At 43.8% G+C, this 26,898-nt stretch overlaps 1 protein-coding gene across 1 annotated transcript; it reads left to right on the top strand.

Annotated features, from left to right (window-relative positions):
* On the top strand, positions 1-26,269 carry si:dkey-103i16.6 (uncharacterized protein LOC557125 homolog). Its single transcript, XM_041838105.2, has 8 exons — positions 1-231; positions 22,567-22,804; positions 23,037-23,258; positions 23,360-23,592; positions 23,875-23,975; positions 24,243-24,404; positions 24,655-24,867; positions 25,045-26,269. The coding sequence occupies exons 2-8, from the start codon at positions 22,575-22,577 to the stop codon at positions 25,285-25,287; spliced, it is 1,404 nt and encodes a 467-aa protein (XP_041694039.1). The 5' UTR covers positions 1-231; positions 22,567-22,574; the 3' UTR covers positions 25,288-26,269.
* Positions 26,270-26,898: the final 629 nt, after the last annotated feature.

The raw sequence follows: 26,898 nt of genomic DNA on the forward strand, positions 1-26,898 counted from the left end.
TCGCAGTGAATGGCGCTGCATGCAACAGATGCCAGCGGAGAAACACAGCAACACAGAAATCTAAACAGGTGTTATTCAAACTTTCATCGGAGCTGGCCAAGTAGAAGTTGTGACTATGTTGCACGCGTCACAGTCTGCATTTTGATGTAGAACATCCCTTGTTGCACAACAACTTCAACGCGCGCCTTCCATCCCACCAGCTTTCAAAAGTTCCGCCCTCTGGAAAGACAGGTAATTTGACATGTTTATCGAACATTGCCTTCAACTTGCGTGTTGTTAAAATCATCAAAAGTAGCCTACAATAGAGGGCCTTGCTTGATTTTGTGCAAGATGATGAATAGTATCTTACAAAAGCATTGACAGCAGAGCCTACACTTCTGCCTTTATCGCCTACGTTTTGTATTCGACATCTATTCTATTTAGCTAGCCTGTCTGTTTGTTCAGTGTTTTGATAACCGCGGCCATACTCTGGACCTGGATATTACCAAGGGACTTTCTATTGACATATCCTCAATTGGTGATGTTACTTTATCTGATCAGCACTGTGTATTTTTTACTACCTTGTTGCCCATAACACAGGGTAATACTTAACGTGTTATTAAGAAACGCTATCTTACCTCTGAAGTTGCTACAGATTTTATTGAGTGTATGAACAATACTCCACCACCTATTCTGCCTTCCTCTTGTGATTATTTAGTTGATAAGCTCCAGTAAAGTTGAAAAAGGCCACATCCAAACGGAGAGCCCCTTGAATACGTGAGGAAACAAATCATTTAAAGATAAATTGCAGAAAGGCATAGCAGAGAAAGTCGAAGTTGGTAGGTCCATTATGATATTCTGAGAGAGCAACTTGCCATATATAACAAGGCAATTAGAAATGGCAGACAGGCTCATTTTTCTAACTTGATCACTATTAATCTGAATAATTCGGCTTGATAAATCCTACCCCGCAAGCCTATGGGAACTTTCCTCCACATCTAAATGTGATGGGTTGGCAGCATATTTCAGAGATAAGATAACCAACATTAGGCTGGGTATCAGTCAACCAAGACCTGATGAGAAGTTTGATATGTGCCCTAGCCTACCACGCAAAGGCACTATGGATTTATTTTCCCTGGTTGACACAGGCACGCTCAGGAAAGTGATATCACAATTGAAGCCTTCTCGATCCCACCACCTTCTTCAAAACAGTTTTTAATTGCATATCTGAAGAAGTGCAATCTATTGTTAATCACTCCCTGTTCACAGGCACTTTCCCCACTGCACTACAAACTGCTATGGTGAAACCCCTTCTGAAGAAAAGTAATCTAGATTCTTCAGCTCTTAGCAATTTTCAGCCAATCTCCAACCTTTCATTCTTAAGCAAAATTCTGGATGAATTGGTTTTCAAAAAGCAAAATGATTTTTTAAGTGCCAACTGTATTTTTGAAATATTTAAATCTGGTTTTCATGCCCACCACAGCACAAAAACAGCCTTAGTTAAAGTGGTAAATTATCTTAGAGCCAACACGGATGCCAAACATTTCTCTGTCCTTGTACTCTTAGATTTAAGTGCTGCATTCGACACTGTTGACCATGGTGTCCTTCTTGACAGACCGAAGAAAGGGAAAAGAAAGTGGGATACCTAGTCAGTTGTACAACTGAATGCATTCAACTGAAATGTGTCTTCCGCATTTAACCCAACCCCTCTGAATCAGAGAGGTGCGGGGGGCTGCCTTAATCGACATCCATGTCATCGGCGCCCGGGGAACAGTGCCTTGCTCAGGGGCAGAACGACTGATTTTTTTAACCTTGTCAGCTCTGGGATTCGATCCAGAGGTGGGTTGGCCTCTCCGGTCCAGTTCTAAATTGGTTTAGGACCAATTTAACCAGTTGAGTTTTTTGTCACCCTTGGTGAACATAACTCAGAGAAAATACATATCACATGTGGCGTTCCACAAGGTTCGATTTTGGGTCCGGTATTGTTCAGTTTATAAATGGCAGCGTTATCAGAAAGCAAATCATTGATTTTCACTGCTATGCAGACAATACACAATTTTACATTTCTATGTCACCAGAAAATTTTAGCTCCACGGATAAATTATTAGACTGTATTAGTGATTTAAATACTTGGATGGCTTACAACTTCCTCCAGCTAAATCAAGACAAGACCGAGGTACTTATTGTTGGAGCCAAAGCACAGAGAGAGAATCTAGCCGCACATTTTAATTCACTGGCAATAAAGATAAAACACCAGGTAAAAAACCTAGGTGTTCTTTTAGATTCTGAACTAAATTTCGAATCACACATTAGGAATGTGACCAAAATAGCTTTTTACCACCTGAGGAACATTGCCAAGGTGCGGCCGTTTCTCTCTCAGGCTGATACAGAGAGAGTCATCCATGCTTTTATTACAAGCAGGCTTGACTAATGTAATGCTCTCATGTCTGGTCTACCCAAGAAAGCCATTGGTCAACTGCAAAACATACAGAATGCTGCAGTACGGGTACTGACCAAGACCAGATGGAGAGCACACATTACACCGCTTTTAAGGTCTCTGCACTTGCTGCCTGTGAGTTTTAGAATTCATTTTAAGATTCTTCTATTGGTTTTTAAATCAATCCACGATTGTGCACCCCAATACATGTCAGACATTCTTAAGTTGTGTACCCAGTAGGTCCTTCAGGTTCTCTGGCACTGGGCTTTTAACTATCACAAAGCCTAGGACCAAGAGGCATGGAGAGCCAGTCTTTAGTTACTATGCCCCCAGCCTCTGGAATAGCCTCCCAGAGAACCTGAGGGGGGCCAAAACTGTGGACATATTTAAGAGATCTTAAAACACATCTTTTTAGCTTTGCTTTTCCTTACGGTGCTTTTTAGTTGTTCAGTTTGTCATTCTTTTGTTTTTTTATCTTATGTTTTTTGTATAGTAGGTGTTTAAGCTTTTATTTTCATTGATTTTATTATTTTTTTTCCTGTAAAGCACATTGCGTTGCATTCCATGTCTGAAATGTGCTGTCTAAATAAACTTGATTTGATTTATGACACAACAATCACTTTATAATGTAGTAATAATAATAAAGCACTTTTCAATGGTCCAAAGTCGCTTTACAATATATAGGCCTATCTTCATTCTAAATCACCATCAAAGTGATTGTTGTGTTATAAAGATACTTTTGGTCATGTAGTGTATGTGGACACCTGCTCGTCAAACATGTCATTCCAAAATCATGGACATTAATATGGAGTTGGTCCCCCCTTTGCAGCTATAACAGCCTCCACTCTTCTGGGAAGGCTTTCCACTAGATGTTGGAACATTGCTGCGGGGACTTGCTTCCATTCAGCCACGAGAGCATTAGTGAGGTCGGGCACTGATGTTGGTCGATTAGGCCTGGCTCTCAGTCAGTGTTCCAATTCATCCCAAAGGTGTTCGATGGGGTTGAGGTCAGGGCTCTGTGCAGGCCAATCAAGTTCTTCCACACTACTCTCTACAAACCTCGCTCTGTGCATGGGGGCATTGTCATGCTGAAACAGGAAAGGGCCTTCCCCAAACTGTTGCCACAAAGTTGGAAGCACAGAATCGTCTAGAATGTCATTGTATGCTGTAGCGTTAAGATTTCTCTTCACTGGAACTAATGGGCCTAGCCCAAACCATGAAAAACAGCCCCAGACCATTATTCCTCCTCCACCAAACTTTACAGTTGGTACTATGCATTCGGGCAGGTAGCGTTTTCCTGGCATCGGACTGCCAGATGGTGAAGCGTGATTCATCACTCCAGAGAAGAAGTTTCCCCTGCTCCAGAGTCCAATGGAGGCAAGCTTTACACCACTCCAGCCGATGCTTAGCATTGCACATGGTGATCTTATGCTTGTGTGCGGCTGCTCGGTCATGGAAACCGATTTCATGAAGCTCCCGACGAACAGTTATTGTGCTGACATTGCTTCCAGAGGCAGTTTGGAACTCGGTAGTGGGTGTTGCAACTGAGGACAGACGATTTTTGGAAGCACAGAATTGTCTAGAATGTAATTTGTTAAGATTTCCCTTCACTGGAACTAAGGGGCCTAGCCCGAACCATGAAAAACAGGCCCAGACCATTATTCCTCCTCCACCAAACTTTACAGTTGGCACTATGCATTTGGGTAGGTAGCGTTCTCATGGCATCCGCCGAACCCAGATTCGTCCTTAGCTGGTGAAGCATGATTCATCACTCCAGAGAACACATTTTCACTGCTCCAGAGTCCAATGGCGGCAAGCTTTACACCACTCCAGCCGACATTGCACATGGTGATCTTAGATGAACAGTTATTGTGCTGATGTTGCTTCCAGAGGTAGTTTGTAACTCGGTAGTGAGTGTTGCAACCGAGAACAGACTATTTTTTACGCGCTACAGCACTCGGCGGTCCCATTCTGTGAGCTTGTGTGGCCTACCACTTAGCGGCTTAGCCGTTGTTGCTCCTAGATGTTTCCACCTCACAATAACAGCACTCACAGTTGACTGGGGCAGCTCTAGCAGGGCAGAAATTTGACAAACTGACTTGTTGGAAAGGTGGCATCCTATGACGGTGCAGCGTTGAAAGTCACTGAGCTCTTCAGTAAGGCCATTCTACTGCCAATGTTTGTCTATGGAGATTGCATGGCTGTGTGCTCGATTTTATACACCTGTCAGCAACGGGTGTGGCTGAAATAGCCGAATCCACTAATTTGAAGGGGTGTGTGTGTAATTCCAAAAGAAACACCATCTTGATTTAGAGTCAGGAATTAACTAATCTAATGCAAAACGCTACAGGGTGACCAGGCTAATAGTATTGCGAAGGATTGGGAATCACGGGGAGGATTAGTAATAGCTAGCCCAATATGTACTCTTAAGGAGCCTAACGTTACCATTACTCCTTAAGGTCCAAGGACCTTTACATGTTATTTTCAGAGGTAGACTGGCTCTGGCAGCCAAATCAGCCAAATACGCCATCTAAACGTGAATCGATTCTCAATTGCGATACAGTTCTAGAAACATAAAGCCCTATACTTTAATGTTCCATCAAAATAATTTCAGAAATGCAAAATACACACTACACTTTTTGAAGAAAGCTTGGAGTGAGATTTGCTTTGTGAATTTCATTGCCCCCTGGCACAACCGCTAGACGGGGGACTGGGGGTCCTCCCTCAGGAACATTTGACTCATTTCCTGCAATTCGACGTATTTTGACATGGCTTAGGCCTATGACCAGGGTGGAACATTTAAAAAATAAAAACCACAGGTCCGGTGTATTCAGGATGCTTTGAACATTAAATAAACACTCAAAATTTGACGTCTTTGTTACATTGACATTTTGGGGGGATTATATTTAAAGTATGGTAATATTTTTCAAAACATATTTTTTAGGTGGTTTGACACTTTATTCAGACAGTAAATGAAATGAGAGAGGGAGATAGCCAAATGCTAGAAACAGTTGGAAGCAGGGATTGATTCCTGTTAGGTGGAAAGTTGTATGCGACACGTAACGGGGAGTGTTACCACTACACCAAGGCTTTGCACAGGACATTTTTATATTCATGGTTGATGGCAGTGGGTAACCAAATCATAGATTGCAGTCTCCATAGACAGCTTTCAAGGTAAGGACACAAACATTTTGTAATTTGGGTGAACTCTCTCTTTAAAATAGGGCTAATTTAGCAAAATCACTCAACCTTCAAGAAAGATCTAATGATTATCAATATTCAGGTGGTTTATGCCTACTAGTTGAAGATCCCTGCCATCATCTTACTCTACATAGACAACATGTGTTTATGAGTTGAGTTGAGTCGAGTTCCCCTACCATCTCTGCCTAGCATGTGACAAGCACAGTAATTACCCTTACAGTATTTTAGCCCATTGTTAAGAATTGTTCCACTGATCAGACAAAATAAAGTAAATAGATAATGAAATCTCTTGAAGAGAAGATTACATAAATCTGTCCCAACACCCTTTCCAAATAATTTTTCTATGTATTGTCCCCTCTCTAGAATCAAACTTACACTTTTGGGTTGGACAAAATTATTTTCATAGTTATAAATCAGGTCACCCTACCAAACTTCCCTGCTGTTGTCACAGCCTAAATGCCAATCACCAAACGAAGGGACTAATGCAAGTGTGGATTAAATCTACTTTAGTACATGCTGTCAAAAGGCTGCATTCTGCAATATGGACGGTAGTAACAGCAACCTAATTTTGTTGACAACATTGTACATAAACCAGCGCTACTGTGCTGCTATTTTTACAGTTTTATAAACTCAGCGGAGAACGTTCTCTCCATTCAGCACCACTCTAATCTTGAGGGGTGTTTCTTTAAAACATGCATCCAATCCCCTTGATCCCTTACATAACTAGATCAATCATATGCTTCAATGTGCCGGTTCACAGTGCTGTGGCAAGACAGGACAATGATAGAGGTTCAGCTCGTGATGTTAAATTGCAGGCGCAGATGCGCAGATTTCAAAACGATTTGGAGCACAGTTGAAAAGTTGACACGCTAACTGGACTAATTAGAAAAATAAAAGCAGTACTTTTCAGTGAGGTGTGCCGTGAGAGCGTGAGAATAGGGTCAAATGTGTGTCTCACGGCCAATGCGTGAGAGTTGGCAGCTCTGGTTTTAACTGGCTTTATCACAGTTGCGCCTGACAGTATTTCAGTGACAACACGTTTCTGCCAGCCTTCTTCCGTTACACACAGGTGTTCAGAGGATGCTAGATCCCCGAGCCGACTAGGTGAAAAATCTGTCGATGTGCCCTTGAGCAAGGCACTTAACCCTAATTGCTCCTGTAAGTCGCTCTGGATAAGAGCGTCTGCTAAATGACTAAAATGTAAATGTTAAATGTAGATAGCTAATTAGCATACGTGGTCCCTCTGAATTCCGTCTGCCTTGCGTAAACACACTGTGACATGGAGATATGGCCGTGTGGGAACCTAACCCTATAAAGTCGTGTATCAATTTAACGTTTTGTTTTTTGAAAGTTGTTTCTCGCTGATATGAAAGATAAGGTCCTTATGCTTCCAAAACCGTACCGCATGCGAAACGTGTTAATGTTCAGACCGAGCGTCGGGGCTCTTAACAAAACACCCCCATACTGAAGACGTCTTCGTCCACTGACTCTTAGGTGTAATGTAATGGAGCTGAGAGTCATGCTCAAGGGCTAAATGATAGCCTACCTGGAATTTGGCTCCGGAGCCCAAGTTACAAATTATGACCCGCAGCCTCAAGCTGCAGTTGGATCTAAAAAGTTTTTGTTATAATAATAATAATATATTTATTTTATATAGCGCTTTTTATACAGAATCTGTTGCTTTTAAAAAACAAAACAAAACAAATTAAGGGTGATGGCAGTTCATGTGAGATGGTTTACCACAGCCAGATAAAATGATTGTCACACCAATAATACTAGATGTACAGCAGTGGAGGCTGCTGAGGGGAGGACGGCTCATAATAATGGCTGGAACGGCGCGAATGGAATGGCATCAGACACATGGAAACCATGGAAACCATGTGTTTGTATTTTATACCATTCCACTGATTCCTCTCCAGCCGTTACCAGGAGCCCGTCCTCCCCAATTAAGGAGCCACCAACCTCCTGTGATGTACAGCCACCACCACATCTGCAATAGCCATCTTCATACTCAAAATCTGCAGCTTCATCTGTAATATCTTAGGAAGCCAGTAGATGGCAGTGCAGCCTAAGAGCCTCTGTTATCAGCTATGGGCTTGTTCGAAATCGCAGCCAACAGTGCCAGGCGACTGCCTACTGACTGATCTACAAATCACCGTGCAGCATAAATAACGACTCATTTTTTAAAATGTATTGTCAGTCAGTCAGAATTTACCCATGATACATCACGGTTTTGATGCTCTTTAACAAGGCCAATGACTATATGTATGAATGGACAAAGCCTTCGATCATGTGACACCATTCATTCCTATGTAAAGACTCAATAGCGCATTGAAGCCAAATGAAGTCTGTTAAGATGGCGTCTCATGGAGACATAACATGCGCAGTGTGAGCTACTCCAGGAAGTGGCGTTGCAGGCTAGCTCAGTGCTGCCCTCTCTGATTGAGTAACTCAATTTGAAGGCCGACCGTGGGGTACTGCAGGCTGCCATTAGCAACTCAATTATCCTTATAACTTCTGTGTGTAATAATGTTTTTATATAATTGGTTCAAGGACATACATCTGGTGTATTAGAAGCAATTATTGGTACCATGATTGTCTTAGAATGTTTATTTTATTTACATGAAGATTGACCACGAAGATTTTTCCATTTACTATAATGGTAGATCATGTTTTCTGCTAACAATGCCTGCAGTACCGTGGTTGGCCTTGAACTTCTGTGGCTTCAATGTGAGGGGGCAAGCGTTCTCCGCTGGTTAGAAATAAAACCTCAGGTTCACAGTTCCACACAGTTTACATACCAGTCCAATGAGTTGTATCCAATGATGTATATAAACCCTGGCTTTGAAGCCACGGTCGGCCATATTGGAACTAGGGATGGGCCGCTAATATATTAAATCGAATATGGTGATATTTGACATTGACGATATAGCGTGACGTGCAAGACCATATATCATGATGTGCAAGACTATACTCTATTTGAACTTTTCAATTCAAAATGGTGCAGTTTTATCAGTGAGGCTCTATCCATATGTTGAAAAGGAAGTCTAAATGAATTAAATAAGCCTAATTGTTTTGCCATACTAAGGTTATTTAATTAGAATGTGACTATAATATCATAAATAAGCACAAAAATTGCAGTCTAATTATCTAGTCATTAACGGTCCGAAACTATTATATCGGATATCACGATATTTCCAGTAGCATATCGCAGAAGAGGTCTCCCCAAATATCACCCAACCCTAATTGGAACTCCCCAGAAGGAGCAGTCCTCCATAGAAATGAATGGAATTCTACAGTATTTACATGTATTTAAGGAAACACCGTGTACACCTGGCGACCATGTCAGCGTGCGCTGCGCCCAGCCCACTACAGGAGTCGCTAGTGCATGATGAGACAAGAACATCCCGGCCAAACCCTCCCCTAACCCGGACGACGCTGGGCCAATTGTGCGCCGCCTCATGGGTCTCCCGGTAACGGCAGGCTGCGACACAGCCCGGGATCGAACCCGGGTCTGTAGTGACGCCTCAAGCACTGCGATTCAGTGCCTTAGACCGCTACGCCACTCGGGAGGCCCACCATTTCAAATTTTGCTACATAGGACCGAATCGAGCCGGTCGGTCACATATCCAGAAATTGCTCCGCCATTTCCTGGTTGCTAACATAGTTTGGCTAATTTCAGTTTAAGAACAAAACAAGCAGTGTAGAGAATCATTGAACCATATAAACCTCTGTAAAATATATTTTCAATAACCAAAAATATTATATTTCCAGCTGTTTGAAGCAGGTGTACACAACCAAATGTAAAAGATGCAAAAACGAAACTAAAGAACGGGAAGCATAGAAATAGCGCACATAGGACAGATCTACTGCTTCTTAGACTTGCCTTCAATGAGAATGACAGATCTATAACTCACATTTCAATGTGAATTTGGTCGGGTCGCCCAAAAAGTTACACATTGCAGCTTTTAAAGATTTTCTTTTTTATATATATATTTTTTATTTATTTGTATGTTTAGCTCACATAATATCATTTAAAAGTATGCATTAAGGTGTCTGTAATATAATAAATGTGGCAAAAACGAATGTAGACATTAATAAATGCATTTCTATAGCTTCATCAAAATGGTGCCGACAGACATGGCAACTCTGCTTCTAGCTCCTGAGCAACTTTGCAGTATTTTGTTTTTTTTGTGTGTTATTTCTTACATTATTAGCCCAGAACGTTTTTTGTGTTATTACATACAGCCGGAAATAACTTTTGGATATCAACGCGGCGGTAACTCACCAGCATGAAGACCAGGAATTCAACTTTCCCGAATTGGATCCTTTGTTCGTACCCCCAAGGGCAATTGAACTTATCCCAGAGGCTGCTCCAAGACGCTGCCGGCGGAGAAGAGGTATTCGGAGTGGACTTCTAGTCCGACTCGGGAGGCGTGCACACCATCCACAGCTTCCAAGTATATTACTCGCTAATGTTCAGTCTCTGGACAATAAAGTAGACGAGCTCAGGGCGAGGATCTCCTTCCAGAGAGACAACAGGGACTGTAGCATACTCTGTTTCACGGAATCATGGCTCTCTCGGGATATACTGTCCCCGTCCATACAGCCAGCTGGGTTCTCAGATCATCGCGCAGACAGGAATAAAGAACTCGCCAGGAAGAAAAAAGGCGGTGGTTTATGTTTCATGATTAACTACTCATGGTGTGATTGTGATAACATACAGAAACTCAAGTCCTTTTGTTCACCCGACCTAGAATACCTCACAGTAAAATGCTGACCGTCTTGCCTCCCAAGAGAATTCTCACAGCCGTATATATTCCCCCTTAAGCCGATACCACGACGGCCCTCAAGGAACTACACTGGACTATGCAAACTGGAAACCACATATCCTGAGGCCGCATTTATTGTAGCTATGGATTTTAACAAAGCAAATTTGAAGAAAACGCTACCGAAGTTCTACCAACACATTGACTGTAGTACTCGCTCTAGAAAAACACTCGACCACTGCTACTCCCCCTTCCGGGATGCCTACAAGGCCCTCCCCCGCCAAATCAGATCACAACTCCATTTTGCTCCTCCCTTCCTATAGGCAGAAACTCAAACAGGAAGTACCTGTGCTAAGGTCTATTCAACGCTGGTCTGACCAATCGGAATCCATGCTTCAAGATTGTTTTGATCACGCGGACTGGGATATGTTCCGGGTAGCCTCTGAGAATAACATTGACGTATACACGGACATGGTGACTGAGTACATCAGGAAGTTTATAGGGGAAGTTGTTCCCACTGTGACTATTAAAACCTACCCAAACCAGAAACCGTGGATAGATGGCAGCATTCGCGCAAAACAAAGCGCGAACCACCGCATTTAACCATGGCAAGGTGACTGGGAATATGGTCGAATACATTTACATTTTAGTCATTTACCAGACACTCTTATCCAGAGCGACTTACAGTTAGTGAGTGCATACATTTTCATACTGGCCCCCCGTGGGAATCGAACCCACAACCCTGGCCTTGCAAATACCATGCTCTATCAACTGAGCTACACGAATACACACAATGTAGTTATTCCCTCCGTAAGGCAATCAAACAGGCAAAACATCAGTACAGAGACAAAGTGGAGTCGCAGTTCAACGGCTCAGACGCGAGACGTACAGTACCAGGCAAAAGTTTAGACACACCTACTCATTCTTTATTTTTACTATTTTCTACATTGTAGAATAATAGTGAAGACATCAAAACTATGAAATAACACATATGGATCATGTAGTAATCAAAAAAGTGTTACACAAATCAAAATATGTTTTAGAAGTAGCCACCCTTTGCCTTGATGACAGCTTTGCACACTTTGCATTCTCTCAACCAGCTTCATGAGGAGTGCTTTTCCAACCGTCTTGAAGGAGTACCCACATATGCTGAGCACTTGATGGCTGCTTTTCCTTCACTCTGTGGTCCAACTCATCCCAAACCATCTCAATTGGGATGAGGTCGGGTGATTGTGGAGGCCAGGTCATCTGATGCAGCACTCCATCACTCTCCTTCTTGGTCAAATAGCCCTTACCCAGCCTGGAGGTGTGTTATGGGTCATTGTCCTGTTGAAAAATAAATGATAGTCACACTAAGCGCAAACCAGATGGGATGGCGTTTCGCTGCAGAATGCTGTGGTAGCCATGCTGGTTAAGTGTGCCTTGAATTCTAAATAGATCACAGACCGTGTCACCAGAAAAGCAGCATAACACCTCCTCCTCCATGCTTCACGGTGGGAACCACACATGCAGAGATCATCCGTTCACCTACTCTGCGTCTCACAAAGACATGCCAGTTTGAACCAAAAATCTCATTATTCTACAATGTAGAAAATAGTAAAAATAAAGAAAAAACCCTTGAATGAGTAGGTGTGTCCACACTTTTGACTGGTACTGTATGTGGCAGGGTCTACAGACAATCACAGATTACAAAGGGAAAACCAGCCACGTTGCGGACACCGACATCTTGCTCCCTGACAAGCTAAACACCTTCTTCACCCGCTTTGAGGATAACACCGTGCTACCGACGCGTCCCGCTCCCAAGGACTGTGGGCTCAAATCAAATCAAACATTATTTGTCACATGCTCCAAATACAACAGGTGTAGACCTTACCGTGAAATGCTTACTTACAAGCCCTTAACCAACAATGCAGTTCAAGAAAGAGTTAAGAAAATATTTACCAAAAAACTAAAGTGAAAAATAATAAAAAGTAACACAATAAAATAACAATAACAAAGCTATACACAGGGGGCACCGGCACCGAGCTAATGTGCGGGGGTACAGGTCAGTCAAGGCAATCCGTACATGTACAGTTGAAGTCGGAAGTTTACATACACTTAGGTTGGAGTCACAAATGTCTTGTTCACAAACTATAGTTTTGGCAAGTCGGTTAGGACATCTGCTTTGTGCATGACACAAGTAATTTTTCCAACAATTGTTTACAGACAGATTATTTCACTTATAATTCACTGTATCACAATTCCAGTGGGTCAGAAGTTCACATACACTAAGTTGACTGTGCCTTTAAATAGATTGGAAAATTCCAGAAAATGATGTCATGGCTTTAGAAGCTTCTGATAGGCTAATTGACATAATTTGAGTCAATTGGAGGTGTACCTGTGGATGTATTTCAAGGCCTACCTTCAAACTCAGTTCCTCTTTGCTTGACATCATGGGAAAATCAAAAGAAATCAGCCAAGACCTCAGAAAAGAAATTGTAGACCTACACAAGTCTGGTTCATCCTTGGGAGCAATTTCCAAATGCCTGAAGGTACCACGTCCATCTGTACAAACAATAGTACACAAGTATAAACACCATGGGACCACACAGCTGTCATACCGCTCAGGAAGGAGACGCGTTCTGTCTCCTAGAGATTAACGTACTTTGGTGCGAAAAGTGCAAATCAATCCCAGAACAACAGTGAAGGACCTTGTGAAGATGCTGGAGGAAACAGGTACAGAAGTATCTATATCCACAGTAAAACGAGTCCTATATTGACGTAACCTGAAAGGCCGCTCATCAAGGAAGAAGCCACTGCTCCAAAACCGCCATAAAAAAGCCAGACTACGGTTTGCAACTGCACATGGGGAAAAAGATTGTTATTTTTGGAGAAATGTCCTCTGGTCTGATGAAACAAAAATAGAACTGTTTGGCCATAATGACCATTGTTATGTTTGGAGGAAAAAGGGGGTTGCTTGCAAGCCGAAGAACACCATCCCAACCGTGAAGCACAGGGGTGGCAGCATCATGCTGTGGGGGTGCTTTGCTGCAGGAGGGACTGGTGCACTTCACAAAATAGATGGCATCATGAGGAAGGAAAAGTATGTGGATATATTGAAGCAACATCTCAAGACATCAGTCAGGAAGTTAAAGCTTGGTCGCAAATGGGTCTTCCAAATGGACAATGACCCCAAGCATACTTCCAAAGTTGTGGCAAAATGGCTTAAGGAGAACAAAGTCAAGGTATGTCGTGGCCATCACAAAGCCCTGACCTCAATCCTATAGAAAATGTGTGGGCAGAACTGAAAAGGCGTGTGCGAGCAAGGAGGCCTACAAACCTGACTCAGGTACACCAGCTCTGTCAGGAGGAATGGGCCAAAATTCACCCAACTTATTGTGGGAAGCTTGTGGAAGGCTACCTGAAACGTTTGACCCAAGTTAAACAATTTAAAGGCAATGCTACCAAATACTAATTGAGTGTATGTAATCTTCTGACCCACTGGGAATGTGATGAAAGTAATACAAGCTGAAATAAATCATTCTCTCTACTATTATTCTGACATTTCACATTCTTAAAATAAAGTGGTGATCCTAACTGACCTATGACATTTTTACTAGGATTAAATGTCAGGAATTGTGAAAAACTGAGTTTAAATGTATTTGGCTAAGGTGTATGTAAACTTCAGACTGTAAGAATACTGTTAATTGATTATAGCTCAGCATTCAACACCATAGTACCCTCCAAGCTCATCATTAAGCTCGGGGCCCTGGGTCTGAACCCCGCCCTGTGCAACTGGGTCCTGGACTTCCTGACGGGCCGCCCCCAGGTGGTGAAGGTTGGAAACAACACCTCCACTTCGCTGATCCTCAACACAGGGGCCCTACAAGGGTACATGCTCAGCCCTCTCCTGTACTCCCTGTTCACCCATGACTGCGTGGCCACGCATGCCTACAACTCAATCATCAAGTTTGCAGACGACACAACAGTAGTAGGCCTGATTACCAAAAATTACGAGACAGCCTACAGGGAGGAGGTGAGGGCCCTGGCGAGTGCTGCCAGGAAAATAACTTCTCAATCAACGTCAACAAAATGAAGGATCTGATCGTAGACTTTAGGAAACAGCAGAGGGAGCAGCCCCCTATCCACATCGACGGGACCACAGTGGAGAAGGTGGAAAGCTTCAAGTTCCTCGGCGTACACAGCACTGACAATCTGAAATGGTCCATCCACACAGACAGTGTGGTGAAGAAGGCGCAATAGCGCCTCTTCAACCTCAGGAGGCTGAAGAAATTGGGCTTGGCCCCTAAGACCCTCGCAAACTTTTACAGATGCACAATTGAGAGCATCCTGTCGGGCTGTATCACCGGCTGGTACGGCAACTGAACCGCCCGCAACCGCAGGGCTCTCCAGAGGGTGGTGCGGTCTGCCCAACACATCACCAGGGGCACACTGCCTGCCCTCCAGGACACCTACAGCACCTGATGTCACAGGAAGGCCAAAAGGATCATCAAGGACATCAACTACCCGAGCCACGGCCTGTTCACCCCACTATCATCCAGAAGGCGAGGTCAGTACAGGTGCATCAAAGCTGGGACCGAGAGACTGAAAAACAGCTTCTATCTCAATGCCATCTGACTGTTAAATAGCCATCACTAGCCGGCTACCACCCGGTTACTCAACCCTGCACCTTTGAGGCTGCTGCCGTATATACATAGACATGGAATCACTGGCCACTTTAATAATGGAATACTAGTCACTTTAATAATGTTTACATACTGCTTTACACATCTCATATGTATACACTGTATTCTATTCTAATGTATTTTAGTCAATGCCACTTCGACATTTTAATATTTATATATTTCTTAATTCCTTTCTTTTACTTTTAGATTTGTGTGAATTGTTAGATACTACTGCACTGTTGGAGCTAGGAACAAAAGCATTTTGCTACACCCGCAATAACATCTGCTAAATATGTGAATGTGACCAATAAAATTGGATTTGTTTAGAAACCTATTTTTTTACAATGGTGGGGGAGTGCCAAGATTGAGGCACGGGGCTTGGACACAGCGCTCCCTGTCAGTCATCTGGTGTATATTTCAGTCATTGGTAGGATCCAGTAGCCTATAGAGGGTAGCTAGTGTGATTAGTTTTGGTGTTTGAATAATTCATGTAGTAGTTTGTGAGCATTTTTGAAGAATTTCCAAAGCAGTTTACCATATTGAATATTGAGATGAGCATAAACAGATGACCAATGACCATCTTGCATAATCTTACACTTTGAACCTCCTACTGCCCAATCTCGTTAAGGTTTGAGTGTTGCCTACAACTATTATTTATTTTACTGCTCTTTTCTGTCCTTTAACTACAGCGAGGAAGAAAAGCCATGCTTTGAATAATTCTGCTGGCTGTACTTCATTAGAAAAGTAACTGGACAAGAGTCATTAGTTGTAGTAATTTGTGTTGACTTGGAAATCACACTAAGCAACGAGGCTCTACCCCCCCCTCTCTCTTTCTCTCTCTTTGAGCAAACAGTATATACCCAACACAAATTAGTTGCTTTGTTCCAGTTGAGAATCCAACAAAGATGTAACACTAAGTGAAATGTCATTAGTGCAGGGGTGGGGGGAAAGGACAGATCCTTTTGCCTCTTCAGAAGTGTTGAAGTGGTCTCCATGGTGACTGAGCTGCCTGTCATTTCCAATCCTTGCCATAGAGGGGCAGCATTGATCGACAGGTGGACCATGGGGAGAAGTAGAGTTTGGCAGCAAGCGGAGGGTTAATGCTTTTAAGTAAAACTTTTTACTGCCTGTCTCTTTGTCTCGGATTGTGTCTGTGGTTTATTAGCAGGCTGAGTAGTTGTTAAAACACACCAGGATTCACTCTCTCTCAGCAACTGTAGCCTTGAGGTTATTAAAGACACATCAGCTTCAAATGGTGTCCATGATAGAACACTGTGTTCAGCTCCAGCATTCGTACTAGTTAGAAAATACAAACTTTTCTCTTGGGACCTCTTGCAGAGTAGAAGGTGAAGGCTATGTTGGGGGGAGGTGTGTGGTGGTGGGATTCTGGATGGATCTACATTATATGTGTTGGTCTCTCCCTCTGAGTTGTAAAAGGATTTATAGAGCTGGGGGGTGAGGCAGGGTAAGGGTGGTGAGCAGAGTTGAGGGACAGCTCTAATTAGATTACTGTAACCCCCATACGTGGGGCCACCTCACACCTGGTGGTCCTTGCACCCCATCCCAACGCTGAGGCAGGGCCAGGGCACTGGGGAGCGGATTTGGACTGGGGGGGGACTGAGCTTTAGGTTGGGGAGAGCTGCCACAACTCAAAGACCATGTCGAGGGGAGGGCTCTCAAATCCTCTCTAAATCTTTTGTAATTTATACATTATTATATTCGTCATTAAAGAACAATCATGGGATCAGAGCAGCATCAAGTAGCATAATTACATATAAGAAGAGTTTTATTATAGAAAAAATGTCAAACCTTCTCTGGCCATTCATTGTTGCGCTGGGTATTGGTATATATATATATATTTCCCCAAAAAACTGTATGGGACTTGCATATGCATTGATATTAAGAGGTGTTATGGATGGTTATGTCCAATGAACACAGTGAATTGGACTTCACCAGTTGCACTGGTGCTGCCAGTCAGGCCCATGCTAAACTAATTGCAATACATTTGTCAACACAAGCCGCTGAACGAAGATTCCCCCTCTCTCTCTTCTGTTGACTTAACTCTGTGTATTTCCCCCAGTAGCTAGCTACCGACAGCTCCTCTCAGGCTGCTCATTCCATTACTGAGAAGCCGTTGCTAGCCTCCTCACCATGGTTTCCTCCAACCCCGGCGACCATGTTGGTTTTTGCCCTCCCCTTTGGAGTTAAGCCCCCATGTTCAGGTTGTTAAGTCTCTCTTTAGCGCGAGATAACTTTCTCCCCCCTCACTCACAATGGAGCTGACCTCTGGAGCACATATCAGCTGGACATTACCATTCAACCCTTCCACTGTAGCGGTTGTTTTCTGATCTACTTTAGCATTTATTAGGCTAACCCGTGCTAAAGTGGAAGGAGAAATACAGTACCAGTCAAAAGGTTGGACACCTACTCATTCAAATTTTAAAAAAACTATTTTCTACATTGTAGAATAATAGTGAAGACATCAAAACTATGAAATAACACATACAGTGGGGAAAACAAGTATTTAGTCAGCCACCAATTGTGCAAATTCTCCCACTTAAAAAGATGAGAGAGGCCTGTAATTTTCATCATAGGTACACGTCAACAATGACAGACAAATTAAGAATTTGTTTTTATTTTTATGAATTTATTTGCAAATTATGGTGGAAAATAAGTATTTGGTCACCTACAAACAAGCAAGATTTCTGGCTCTCACAGACCTGTAACTTCTTCTTTAAGAGGCTCCACTGTCCTCCACTCGTTACCTGTATTAATGGCACCTGTTTGAACTTGTTATCAGTATAAAAGACACCTGTCCACAACCTCAAACAGTCACACTCCAAACTCCACTATGGCCAAGACCAAAGAGCTGTCAAAGGACACCAGAAACAAAATTGTAGACCTGCACCAGGCTGGGAAGACTGAATCTGCAATAGGTAAGCAGCTTGGTTTGAAGAAATCAACTGTGGGAGCAATTATTAGGAAATGGAAGACATACAAGACCACTGATAATCTCCCTCGATCTGGGGCTCCACGCAAGATCTCACCCCCGTGGGGTCAAAATGATCACAAGAACGGTGAGCAAAAATCCCAGAACCACACGGGGGGACCTAGTGAATGACCTGCAGAGAGCTGGGACCAAATTAACAAAGCCTACCATCAGTAACACACTACGCCGCCAGGGACTCAAATCCTGCAGTGCCAGACGTGTCTCCCTGCTTAAGCCAGTACATGTCCAGGCCCGTCTGAAGTTTGCTAGAGTGCATTTGGATGATCCAAAAGAGGATTGGGAGAATGTCATATGGTCAGATGAAACCAAAATAGAACTTTTTGGTAAAAACTCAACTCGTCGTGTTTGGAGGACAAAGAATGCTGAGTTGCATCCAAAGAACACCATACCTACTGTGAAGCATGGGGGTGGAAACATCATGCTTTGGGGCTGTTTTTCTGCAAAGGGACCAGGATGACTGATCCGTGTAAAGGAAAGAATGAATGGGGCCATGTATCGTGAGATTTTGAGTGAAAACCTCCTTCCATCAGCAAGGGCATTGAAGATGAAACGTGGCTGGGTCTTTCAGCATGACAATGATCCCAAACTCACCGCCCGGGCAACGAAGGAGTGGCTTCGTAGAAGCATTTCAAGGTCCTGGAGTGGCCTAGCCAGTCTCCAGATCTCAACCCCATAGAAAATCTTTGGAGGGAGTTGAAAGTCTGTGTTGCCCAGCGACAGCCCCAAAACATCACTGCTCTAGAGGAGATCTGCATGGAGGAATGGGCCAAAATACCAGCAACAGTGTGTGAAAACCTTGTGAAGACTTACAGAAAACGTTTGACCTGTGTCATTGCCAACAAAGGGTATATAACAAAGTATTGAGAAACTTTTGTTATTGACCAAATACTTATTTTCCACCATAATTTGCAAATAAATTCATTAAAAATCCTACAATGTGATTTTCTGGATTTTTTTTTCTCATTTTGTCTGTCATAGTTGACGTGTACCTATGATGATAATTACAGGCCTCTCTCATCTTTTTAAGTGGGAGAACTTGCACAATTGGTGGCTGACTAAATACTTTTTCCCCACTGTATGGAATCATGTAGTAACCAAAAAAAGTTATATTTGAGATTCTTCAAATAGCCACCCGTTGCCTTGATGACAACTTTGCACACTCTTGGCATTCTCTCAACCAGCTTCATGAGGTAGTCACCTGGAATGCATTTCAATTAACAGGTGTACCTTCTTAAAAGTTAAGTTGTGGAATTTCTTTCCTCCTTAATGCGTTTGAGCCAATCAGTTGTGTTGTGACAAGGTAGGGGGGGTATACAGAAGATAGCCCTGTTTGGTAAAAGTCCATATTATGGCAAGAACAGCTCAAATAAGCAAAGGGAAACGACAGTCCATCATTACTTTTAAGACATGATGGTCAGTCAATACAGAACATTTCAAGAACTTTGAGTTTCTTCAAGTGCAGTCGCAAAAACCATCAAGCGCTATGATGAAACTGGCTCTCATGAGGACCGCCACAGGAATGGAAGACCCAGAGTTACCTCTGCTGCAGAGGATAAGTTCATCAGAGTTACCAGGCTCAGAGATTGCAGCCCAAATAAATGCTTCACAGAGTTCAAGTCACAGACACATCTCAACATCAACTGTTCAGAGGGGACTGTGTGAATCAGGCCTTCATGGTCGAATTGCTGCAAAGAATCCACTACTAAAGGACACCAATAAGAAGAAGAGACCTGTTTGGGCCAAGAAACATGAGCAATGGACATTAGACCGTGGAAATGTGTCCTTTGGTCTGGAGTCCAAATTTGAGATTTGTGGTTCCAACCGCCGTGTCTTTGTGAGACGCGGTGTGGGTGAACGGATGATCTCCACATGTGTAGTTCCCACCGTAAAGCATGGAGGAGGAGGTGTTATGGTGTGGGGGTGCTTTGCTGGTGACACTGTCTGTGATCTATTTAGAATTCAAGGCACACTTAACCAGCATGGCTACCACATCATTCTGCAGCGATAGGCCATCCCATCTGGTTTGGGCTTAGTGGGACTATCATTTGTTTTTTAACAGGACAATGACCCAGCACACCTCCAGGCTGTGTAAGGGCTATTTTACCAAGAAGGAGAGTGATGGAGTGCTGCATCAGATGACCTGGCCTCCACAATCCCCCGACCTCAACCCAATTGAGATGGTTTGGAATGAGTCGGACGGCAGAGTGAAGGAAAAGCAGCCAACAAGTGCTCGGCATATGTGGGAACTCCTTCAAGACTGTTGGAAAAGCATTCCAAGTGAAGCTGGTTGAGAGAATGCCAAGAGTGTGCAAAGCTGTCATCAAGGCAAAGGGTGGCTATTTGAAGAATCTCAAATATAAAATATATTTTGATTTGTTTAACACTTTTTTTTGGTTACTACATGATTCCATATGTGTTATTTCATAGTTTTGATGTCTTCACTATTATTCTACAATGTAGAAAATAGTACAAATAAAGAAAACCCCATGAATGAGTAGGTGTGTCCAAACTTTTGACTGGTACTGTATGTGTGGGACAAGACCAATGAAACATTCAGCCCACTGCTTAATTTGTCCCCAATCATTCCACCCAAAAGAAACCTGCCCTTAAACTTCTTCGTGACTCTCTGGAATGCCCCTTTGCACAAAATGGGCAAGCAACATCAGAACACACACTCTCTCGTTGCTGTTTCTTGCTTGCTGCGGTTCTCTCACTTGAAGATGAATGTTATTCTTTGGCTCATGCCAGGGAACTGGGTGCTGGGACTGAGTCCACTAGCCAGTAACCCTGCACCATCTGTGTGCGACCTTAATAACTAGTGCAGTGATTTATTGGTCCTACTCAGCAGTGTCTTTTTGGGGGGACCAAAGACCCCCCACCACCCCCTGTGTTTTTTAATAGAACTGCAGGAACGTGCATGAAAGCAGTGGTGAGGTGGGGGCTTCAGCCTTTCAGGACAAGATGCCACTGATCTAGTGGTTAAAAAGATTAAATGTCCAGAAAATGAGCTCAGTTTTCTTGGCTAGAAAATATGATCTGAAAGTCAAGTTACTGTTCCTTAAAAAGTTAGTGATGGTACAGATGTTTTCTATCATTTCAGCCAGTAGTTTTGAAAGTGGCGCTCACAAGCCTAAACGGCTCCCTGAAAATTGTGCACAATTCTGTACGTCATCCATTTCGTATATATCTTACGTCCTAAAAAAAAAACATTTTTTGGAATATTCATGTTACGAATTCCAATCGTACAATATGTTAAGATTTTGTAAGTGCTTAAGATCCCGTTGAATATCTTTAAGAGTAGGCCTATTTTTTTCTTTGAGAACACCAGCCGTAGGTTGGCTACAAGATTTTCTTTCTACCATGTCGATGCTAGCTACCCACCATAGATCCACTTAGAGCAGAGCTCTCATCTCCCCCTTCCCTCAGTCAGTAGCCTAAATGTTTTTATAGCTTTGTTGTGTATTGCAGCATTGTCATGTGAACTGCTTACATTGAGCCCCCCCATGTCACCTCCTGAGGCCGATAAGGAGCCCTAGTGAAAAGCCTGGTCTTATCTGTTCCCCATGCTCTGATGCTGGCCTTGCTTTATGGGTAGTACCTCTTTTGTCTCGTTTCTTTCTCTCCCCTGATCACTCTGACTCACTCATTGCCCATGGAAGTTGTTTGAAGGCCCAGAAAAGCTTTGCAAAAGACACACCCACCCTCCCTCCCTCCCTCCCTCCCTCCATTCCACTCTCTTCTCCTTCGTTCCCTCTTTATTGAATCCCGCCTCCATATCATTTATCTCTGCACCCCCTCTCCTTTTCTCCTCCGTTTGAGGGGGCCTTAAAGGGGCATCCTCCTTTCTCTCCCAGCTGGGTTTGTTGACACACAGTGAATCTAGGGTTCTCTTTCACCCCCGTCCACCACCCCTCTTTTTACCCTCGCCCCCCTCACCCCACCCCTCCTCGCCCCTCTCTGAACAGTAAAGCTGCCACAGCTGTGGACTGTATTAGCATAGCTGCTGAAGAGGAGGGGGGTGCTAAATATATTACAGCCATTACCTTTTTGTTTGAGCGGTGACAGTTTTTAAAACATTTCAGCTTTTCACTGGGCCAAGGGAGGGAGCACAAAGGAGCGCCACTATGATTCTATTGAAACTGCTTTTTAAATATGGGTCAGAAAGCTAGCGTGATTCGGAGGGAGGGGGTTCAGAGCGTGAAAAGCTGTGTGAAACCTATTGGAGTCAAAAACAAGTGAGTAAGTCGTTTGTTATAGAAAAAATGAATTAATGCATTAAGAAATGCATAACATTTTTAAAATAAGTGGCTTAAAAACAAACAAGTGCACGATATTTGACCTAAATTCAGATTTCTTCCCCCCCCCCTAATTTCCAAACAACATTTTTTCAGCCAGGACATCCCATAGTGGTAAAAACTATTTGATTTTCAGATGAAAATGTGAGCTAGCTTCAGACCGAAGTATCAAGAGACTGACATTTGGATGGTCCTGTATTTCCATTGGCAGGTGGAGATATGAGCAAGACCAGATCCAGCTGGGACAAGAGGGCCCCCCAGGGGCCTGCCCTCACCAGGGTGACCCGTAGCTGCATTCCCCAGGCCAGGCACATAGAGCCACCCCAGCCCCAGGACTCTGGGCCTGGCCCACATGGGACCCAGCAGAGGAAGCAGACAGACTCAGCCCTACCCCTGGCCCAGGACCTCAGTCTAATGAGTGTGAGTGGACAGGACACCTCACTACCACGGTAATTCCAGTTACATTAGTCATGCAGAATATTTTCAGTAATCCAGTTGGATGGATAGTTGTACTTCTTGCATTTGGGAAGACCTGATTGTTTGATAAATCGATGTATTCTGCTCTCTATTCCATTACACAGCAAATACCTTTTGTAAAATTGAGAACAGCACAACATTGGAGATTCTGGAGTCGCAGATGTGACAATAAGATTGAATAATGATTTTCTAACTTTGTTTCAGGAAAGGGAGGGTGTTTAAGGGCAGCAGTGGCCCCATCCAGGGGGGTCCGTCGTCCTCTGGCTCTAAGCCCACACAGAGCTCCCCCTCTCGGCCGGCAGTGAATCCCTCTCCCCGGGGGGGCCTGGCTGCTGTGTCTCGGCTGGTGAAGCTGGGCCGCTGCAAGAACGTGGTGGTGGTGGCCGGCGCAGGCATCAGTACGGCCAGCGGTATCCCAGACTTTAGGTGGGGTTGTGGGTGCATGTCCTCTGGGTTCTAGAGTATACTCTCTCTCTCGCTTGTTTTTGTCTCACTCCAATGTGTGTTTCTATGCTCCCTCCCACTAGGACCCCGGGCACAGGGCTGTACGCCAACCTGGCCAAGTACAACATCCCCTACCCGGAGGCCATCTTCAACATCGAGTACTTCTCCAATGACCCTCGGCCATTCTTCTCCCTGGCGAAGGAGCTGTACCCGGGCAGCCACCGACCCAACTACATCCACTACTTCATCCACATGCTGCACCACAAGGGCCTGCTGCTCCGCATGTACACCCAGAACATTGACGGCCTGGAGAAGAGTGAGTTTGGGGGGACTGGATGGGTCTTTTGAGAAAATGAATCAGCTCATAAGTTTATAAGGACATTAGCTATATTTGAAGTCTACTCGTCCTTCAATAAAAGGTGTGGTAGAAAACAGAAAGCACAGGGTTTCAGAGCTGCACAGAATTTCAGCATGCCATCATAGTGACAGAACAGGGGCAGGGGTTAAACTTAAACAGGCAGTATCATCTCAAACAACTGACATTTAAAGACGTGAGAAAGGACATCACAATCCATGTTTCATCCTCTCCCCTTAACAGTAAGTGGCATCCCAGACGAGAAGCTTGTGGAGGCTCATGGCAGTTTTGCAACTGCTTCCTGTCACCTGTGCTACACCCCGTTCCCTGCACAGGAGGCCAAGGTAAACTGGGGCAAAGGTCACCAGCCCATGCCAATTACAGGTGGTCAGCAAAATATCAGAAATGAAAATAACTTATTAATTCACAAAATCCACAAAGAGATGGAAATAATAAGCCACCAGTTTGTAACACAGATGAATATGGACTTGATTCAGTGTTTGCGTTTTAAGAATATTCAAGACACTCAAAAGCTGGGGCTAAACAGCCTAAAGTAGCCCATGGAAATCTTTGACCAACTTCTTCTTCTCTTTGATGACCGTCTCTTCCAGAGTGCCATAATGAGTGACGAGGTCCCGGTCTGTACATTCTGCCAGGCCACGGTCAAACCGGACATAGTGTTCTTTGGAGAGGACCTTCCTGAGAAGTACTTCCAGCATTCTAAAGACTTCCCTAAAGCCGACCTGCTCATCATCATGGGCACGTCTTTACAGGTGAACCTAAAAACTCTGTAAAGCGGCTGCAGAAATTAAACTTATATAGGATACTAACACAGGACCGCACCACACGGCCAACTACTCCACACTATTTGTCACTTGAGTTCAGTTGCCTTTACAAACTTAAAAACAGCCTAAGACCTATGTTGAAAATAAGCACACACAAAAAAGTGAACCAATGTCATAACATCAGCTTTCTTTCTATGGATCTGACTCACCATGTCTCACATCACGTGGTTTCTGCCAGATCGAGCCCTTTGCCAGCCTGGTGAACACAGTGAGGTCCACGGTCCCGCGGCTGCTCCTGAACCGGGACGCAGTGGGTCCCTTTCAGAAGGTGCCCCTGAGGAGGGGCGACTACATAGAGCTGGGCGACCTGCTGGACACGGTCAGGAGGTTTGCCGAATTCCTAGGGTGGCATTCCGATATCCAAGACCTGATGACCAGTCAGGAAACTGGGGTATGTACAATGCAACACTTTCTACATATATTCAGTTTATAGGCCAGTGTCATTTCTAGTGGCATCTGCTTAAAATGTAGGCTGTTTGGACTAGCTTGCTCTCTCTTGGTTTGTCATGGGCATAGATTAGTATTTTTCTGTGTTGTGAACTAAACTGGTTGTGTCATTTCTCTGCAGACCATCCCTACTCTGGTAAGCAGTGTTCCAGTAAGCAATGTTCCATCAGGAAATGGCCGGGGCCGAGGAGGGCCCACCCAGACCAAAGCCACCGGCCTGGGAAGGAGAGGGGCGTCGGAGCCCCGAGGAAGGTTGCCCCCTAAGTCCAGGCCAGGGGCCCGGGGCCCCACCAATGGCAGCAGTGAGGAGAGCGACTCAGAGACAGACAGCAAGAGCACAGTGTCATCCAGCCCAAGTAACTGAAACTGAACATGTCCCCTTGGCCCCCCAAAAAAGACACTCACTTTTATTGGTTGAGGAAATACTGGAAAAGGTTTGTGTCAGCGTCTGCTGACGTGTGCATGTGTACAGTATGAATGTTTCAAATCAATGCAAATTAGAAGCACTTAACTTTTTTCAAATCCACTCAACAGCCCATTCAAACGGTCACATTTTCAGCACATAAGTGAACCTCCTCGTTGTTTGAAATGGTCGGCCAAAGTGAGGATTCTGGGTTTGTCTGAATGGGGTGGGGGTGGTGTTGGGGGCTTGGGCTTGTGCCCAGCTCGTAGAGGACAGTGGTAAATTACCATGGGAGGCGTGACCTCCTGAGTGTGCAGTGTCCCGCTGTGTGTGTTCTCACAGACACCGCTGCCACCGAGTGGGGGGCTCCATCCAAAACTCATAAATGTCTCTGCCCCTCAACAAAGGAGTCAAGGACCCAATATCTGTGTATGTGCGCATTTGTGTTGGTTCGCGCTGTATTTTTTTTATGAAAGATGAGAAACGTATGCAGTTTGCTCTGAGATACAGGTTCCATGCTCTGTCAATGTTGGCCAAATGCAAGTATTCCATTTTGCACAAACTCAATGCACACTGTTCTCCACAGGTCAATTGTACACCTGTCTATGCAGTACTACTCTGGGATTCAACACTTCACATTTTTAATTAAAGACCGTTGAGCACTTGTATTTAAGACAAAGTTATCAGATGACCCAAGACTTGCATAAATGGTCTAGTAGGGCAGTTTCCTTTTTCATCATCCTCATGAAAGGTTCAGAGGTTTACAATTTCAACGCAGTCAAAGTTTATTCAACTACAGTATATAAGGGTTGTCCTTTAAATTCAGATGTTTGTGGGTTTTAACTGTGTACTTAATGTATTCCCTATGGTTAGATTTATTTTGGACAGCACTGTATTGTTTGTTATATTAATTGTGCAAAACCCCCATAAATTGTCAACTTTAGCCTTGCGTTTGTCTTCTTTCAGTGTTGTATTAGACTGAGAAATGATTGCGCAAAAAATGCACCAAGTCCTATCTCACGTCTATTTCTGTGATTGGTACACAAACGGAAAGTCCAAAATGTGGTGTTAAAAAATACAATTCAGGATTGTTCATGTTTCATTTTTAATAACTTTGTGAAATAGAGGCCTGACAATATAGATATATAAAAACAATAATTTACTTAGTGTTTACAGTGTGGTTACATTTTCAGTCAGATGAAATATACATAAACACACATTTTTTCCTTCCAAACGGGAAACCAAGTGATCAACGTGTGTGTGCTCCATTCAGTTTTTGTGTGCGGAGGACAACTAACATTGCCTGATGACTCAAACTGAATTCTTCACATCATGTCAGTGTTCTTCAGGTCGGAAAGTCGGAGCTCTAGAAAGATGCCAGAGTTTCCAACTTGGAATTCCATGTTGGATGACTGTTCAAAGCTATTTTTCCCAGTCCGGTTCTTCACTCGGAAGTCAGAGATTTGAGTAAGCAGTTGTTTTGAACATCAGACCAGACTGATGACAGAGAAGAAACTATCGTCCGTGGGCATGGCCTAGAGTTTGGCAGGAGCAAGGAGTTTGGGTAGCGAG

The sequence above is a fragment of the Coregonus clupeaformis genome, chromosome 19 (assembly GCF_020615455.1).
Source record: "Coregonus clupeaformis isolate EN_2021a chromosome 19, ASM2061545v1, whole genome shotgun sequence".
Classification (NCBI taxonomy): domain Eukaryota; kingdom Metazoa; phylum Chordata; class Actinopteri; order Salmoniformes; family Salmonidae; genus Coregonus; species Coregonus clupeaformis.

Excerpts from the sequence above, each read along its gene's own strand:
- si:dkey-103i16.6 (XM_041838105.2), top strand. The coding sequence starts at position 22,575 with ATGAGCAAGACCAGATCCAGCTGGGACAAGAGGGCCCCCCAGGGGCCT. Across the intron at positions 22,805-23,036 it reads CAGGACACCTCACTACCACG|GAAAGGGAGGGTGTTTAAGG; the intron begins GTAATTCCAGTT and ends ACTTTGTTTCAG. Across the intron at positions 23,593-23,874 it reads CATTGACGGCCTGGAGAAGA|TAAGTGGCATCCCAGACGAG; the intron begins GTGAGTTTGGGG and ends TCCCCTTAACAG.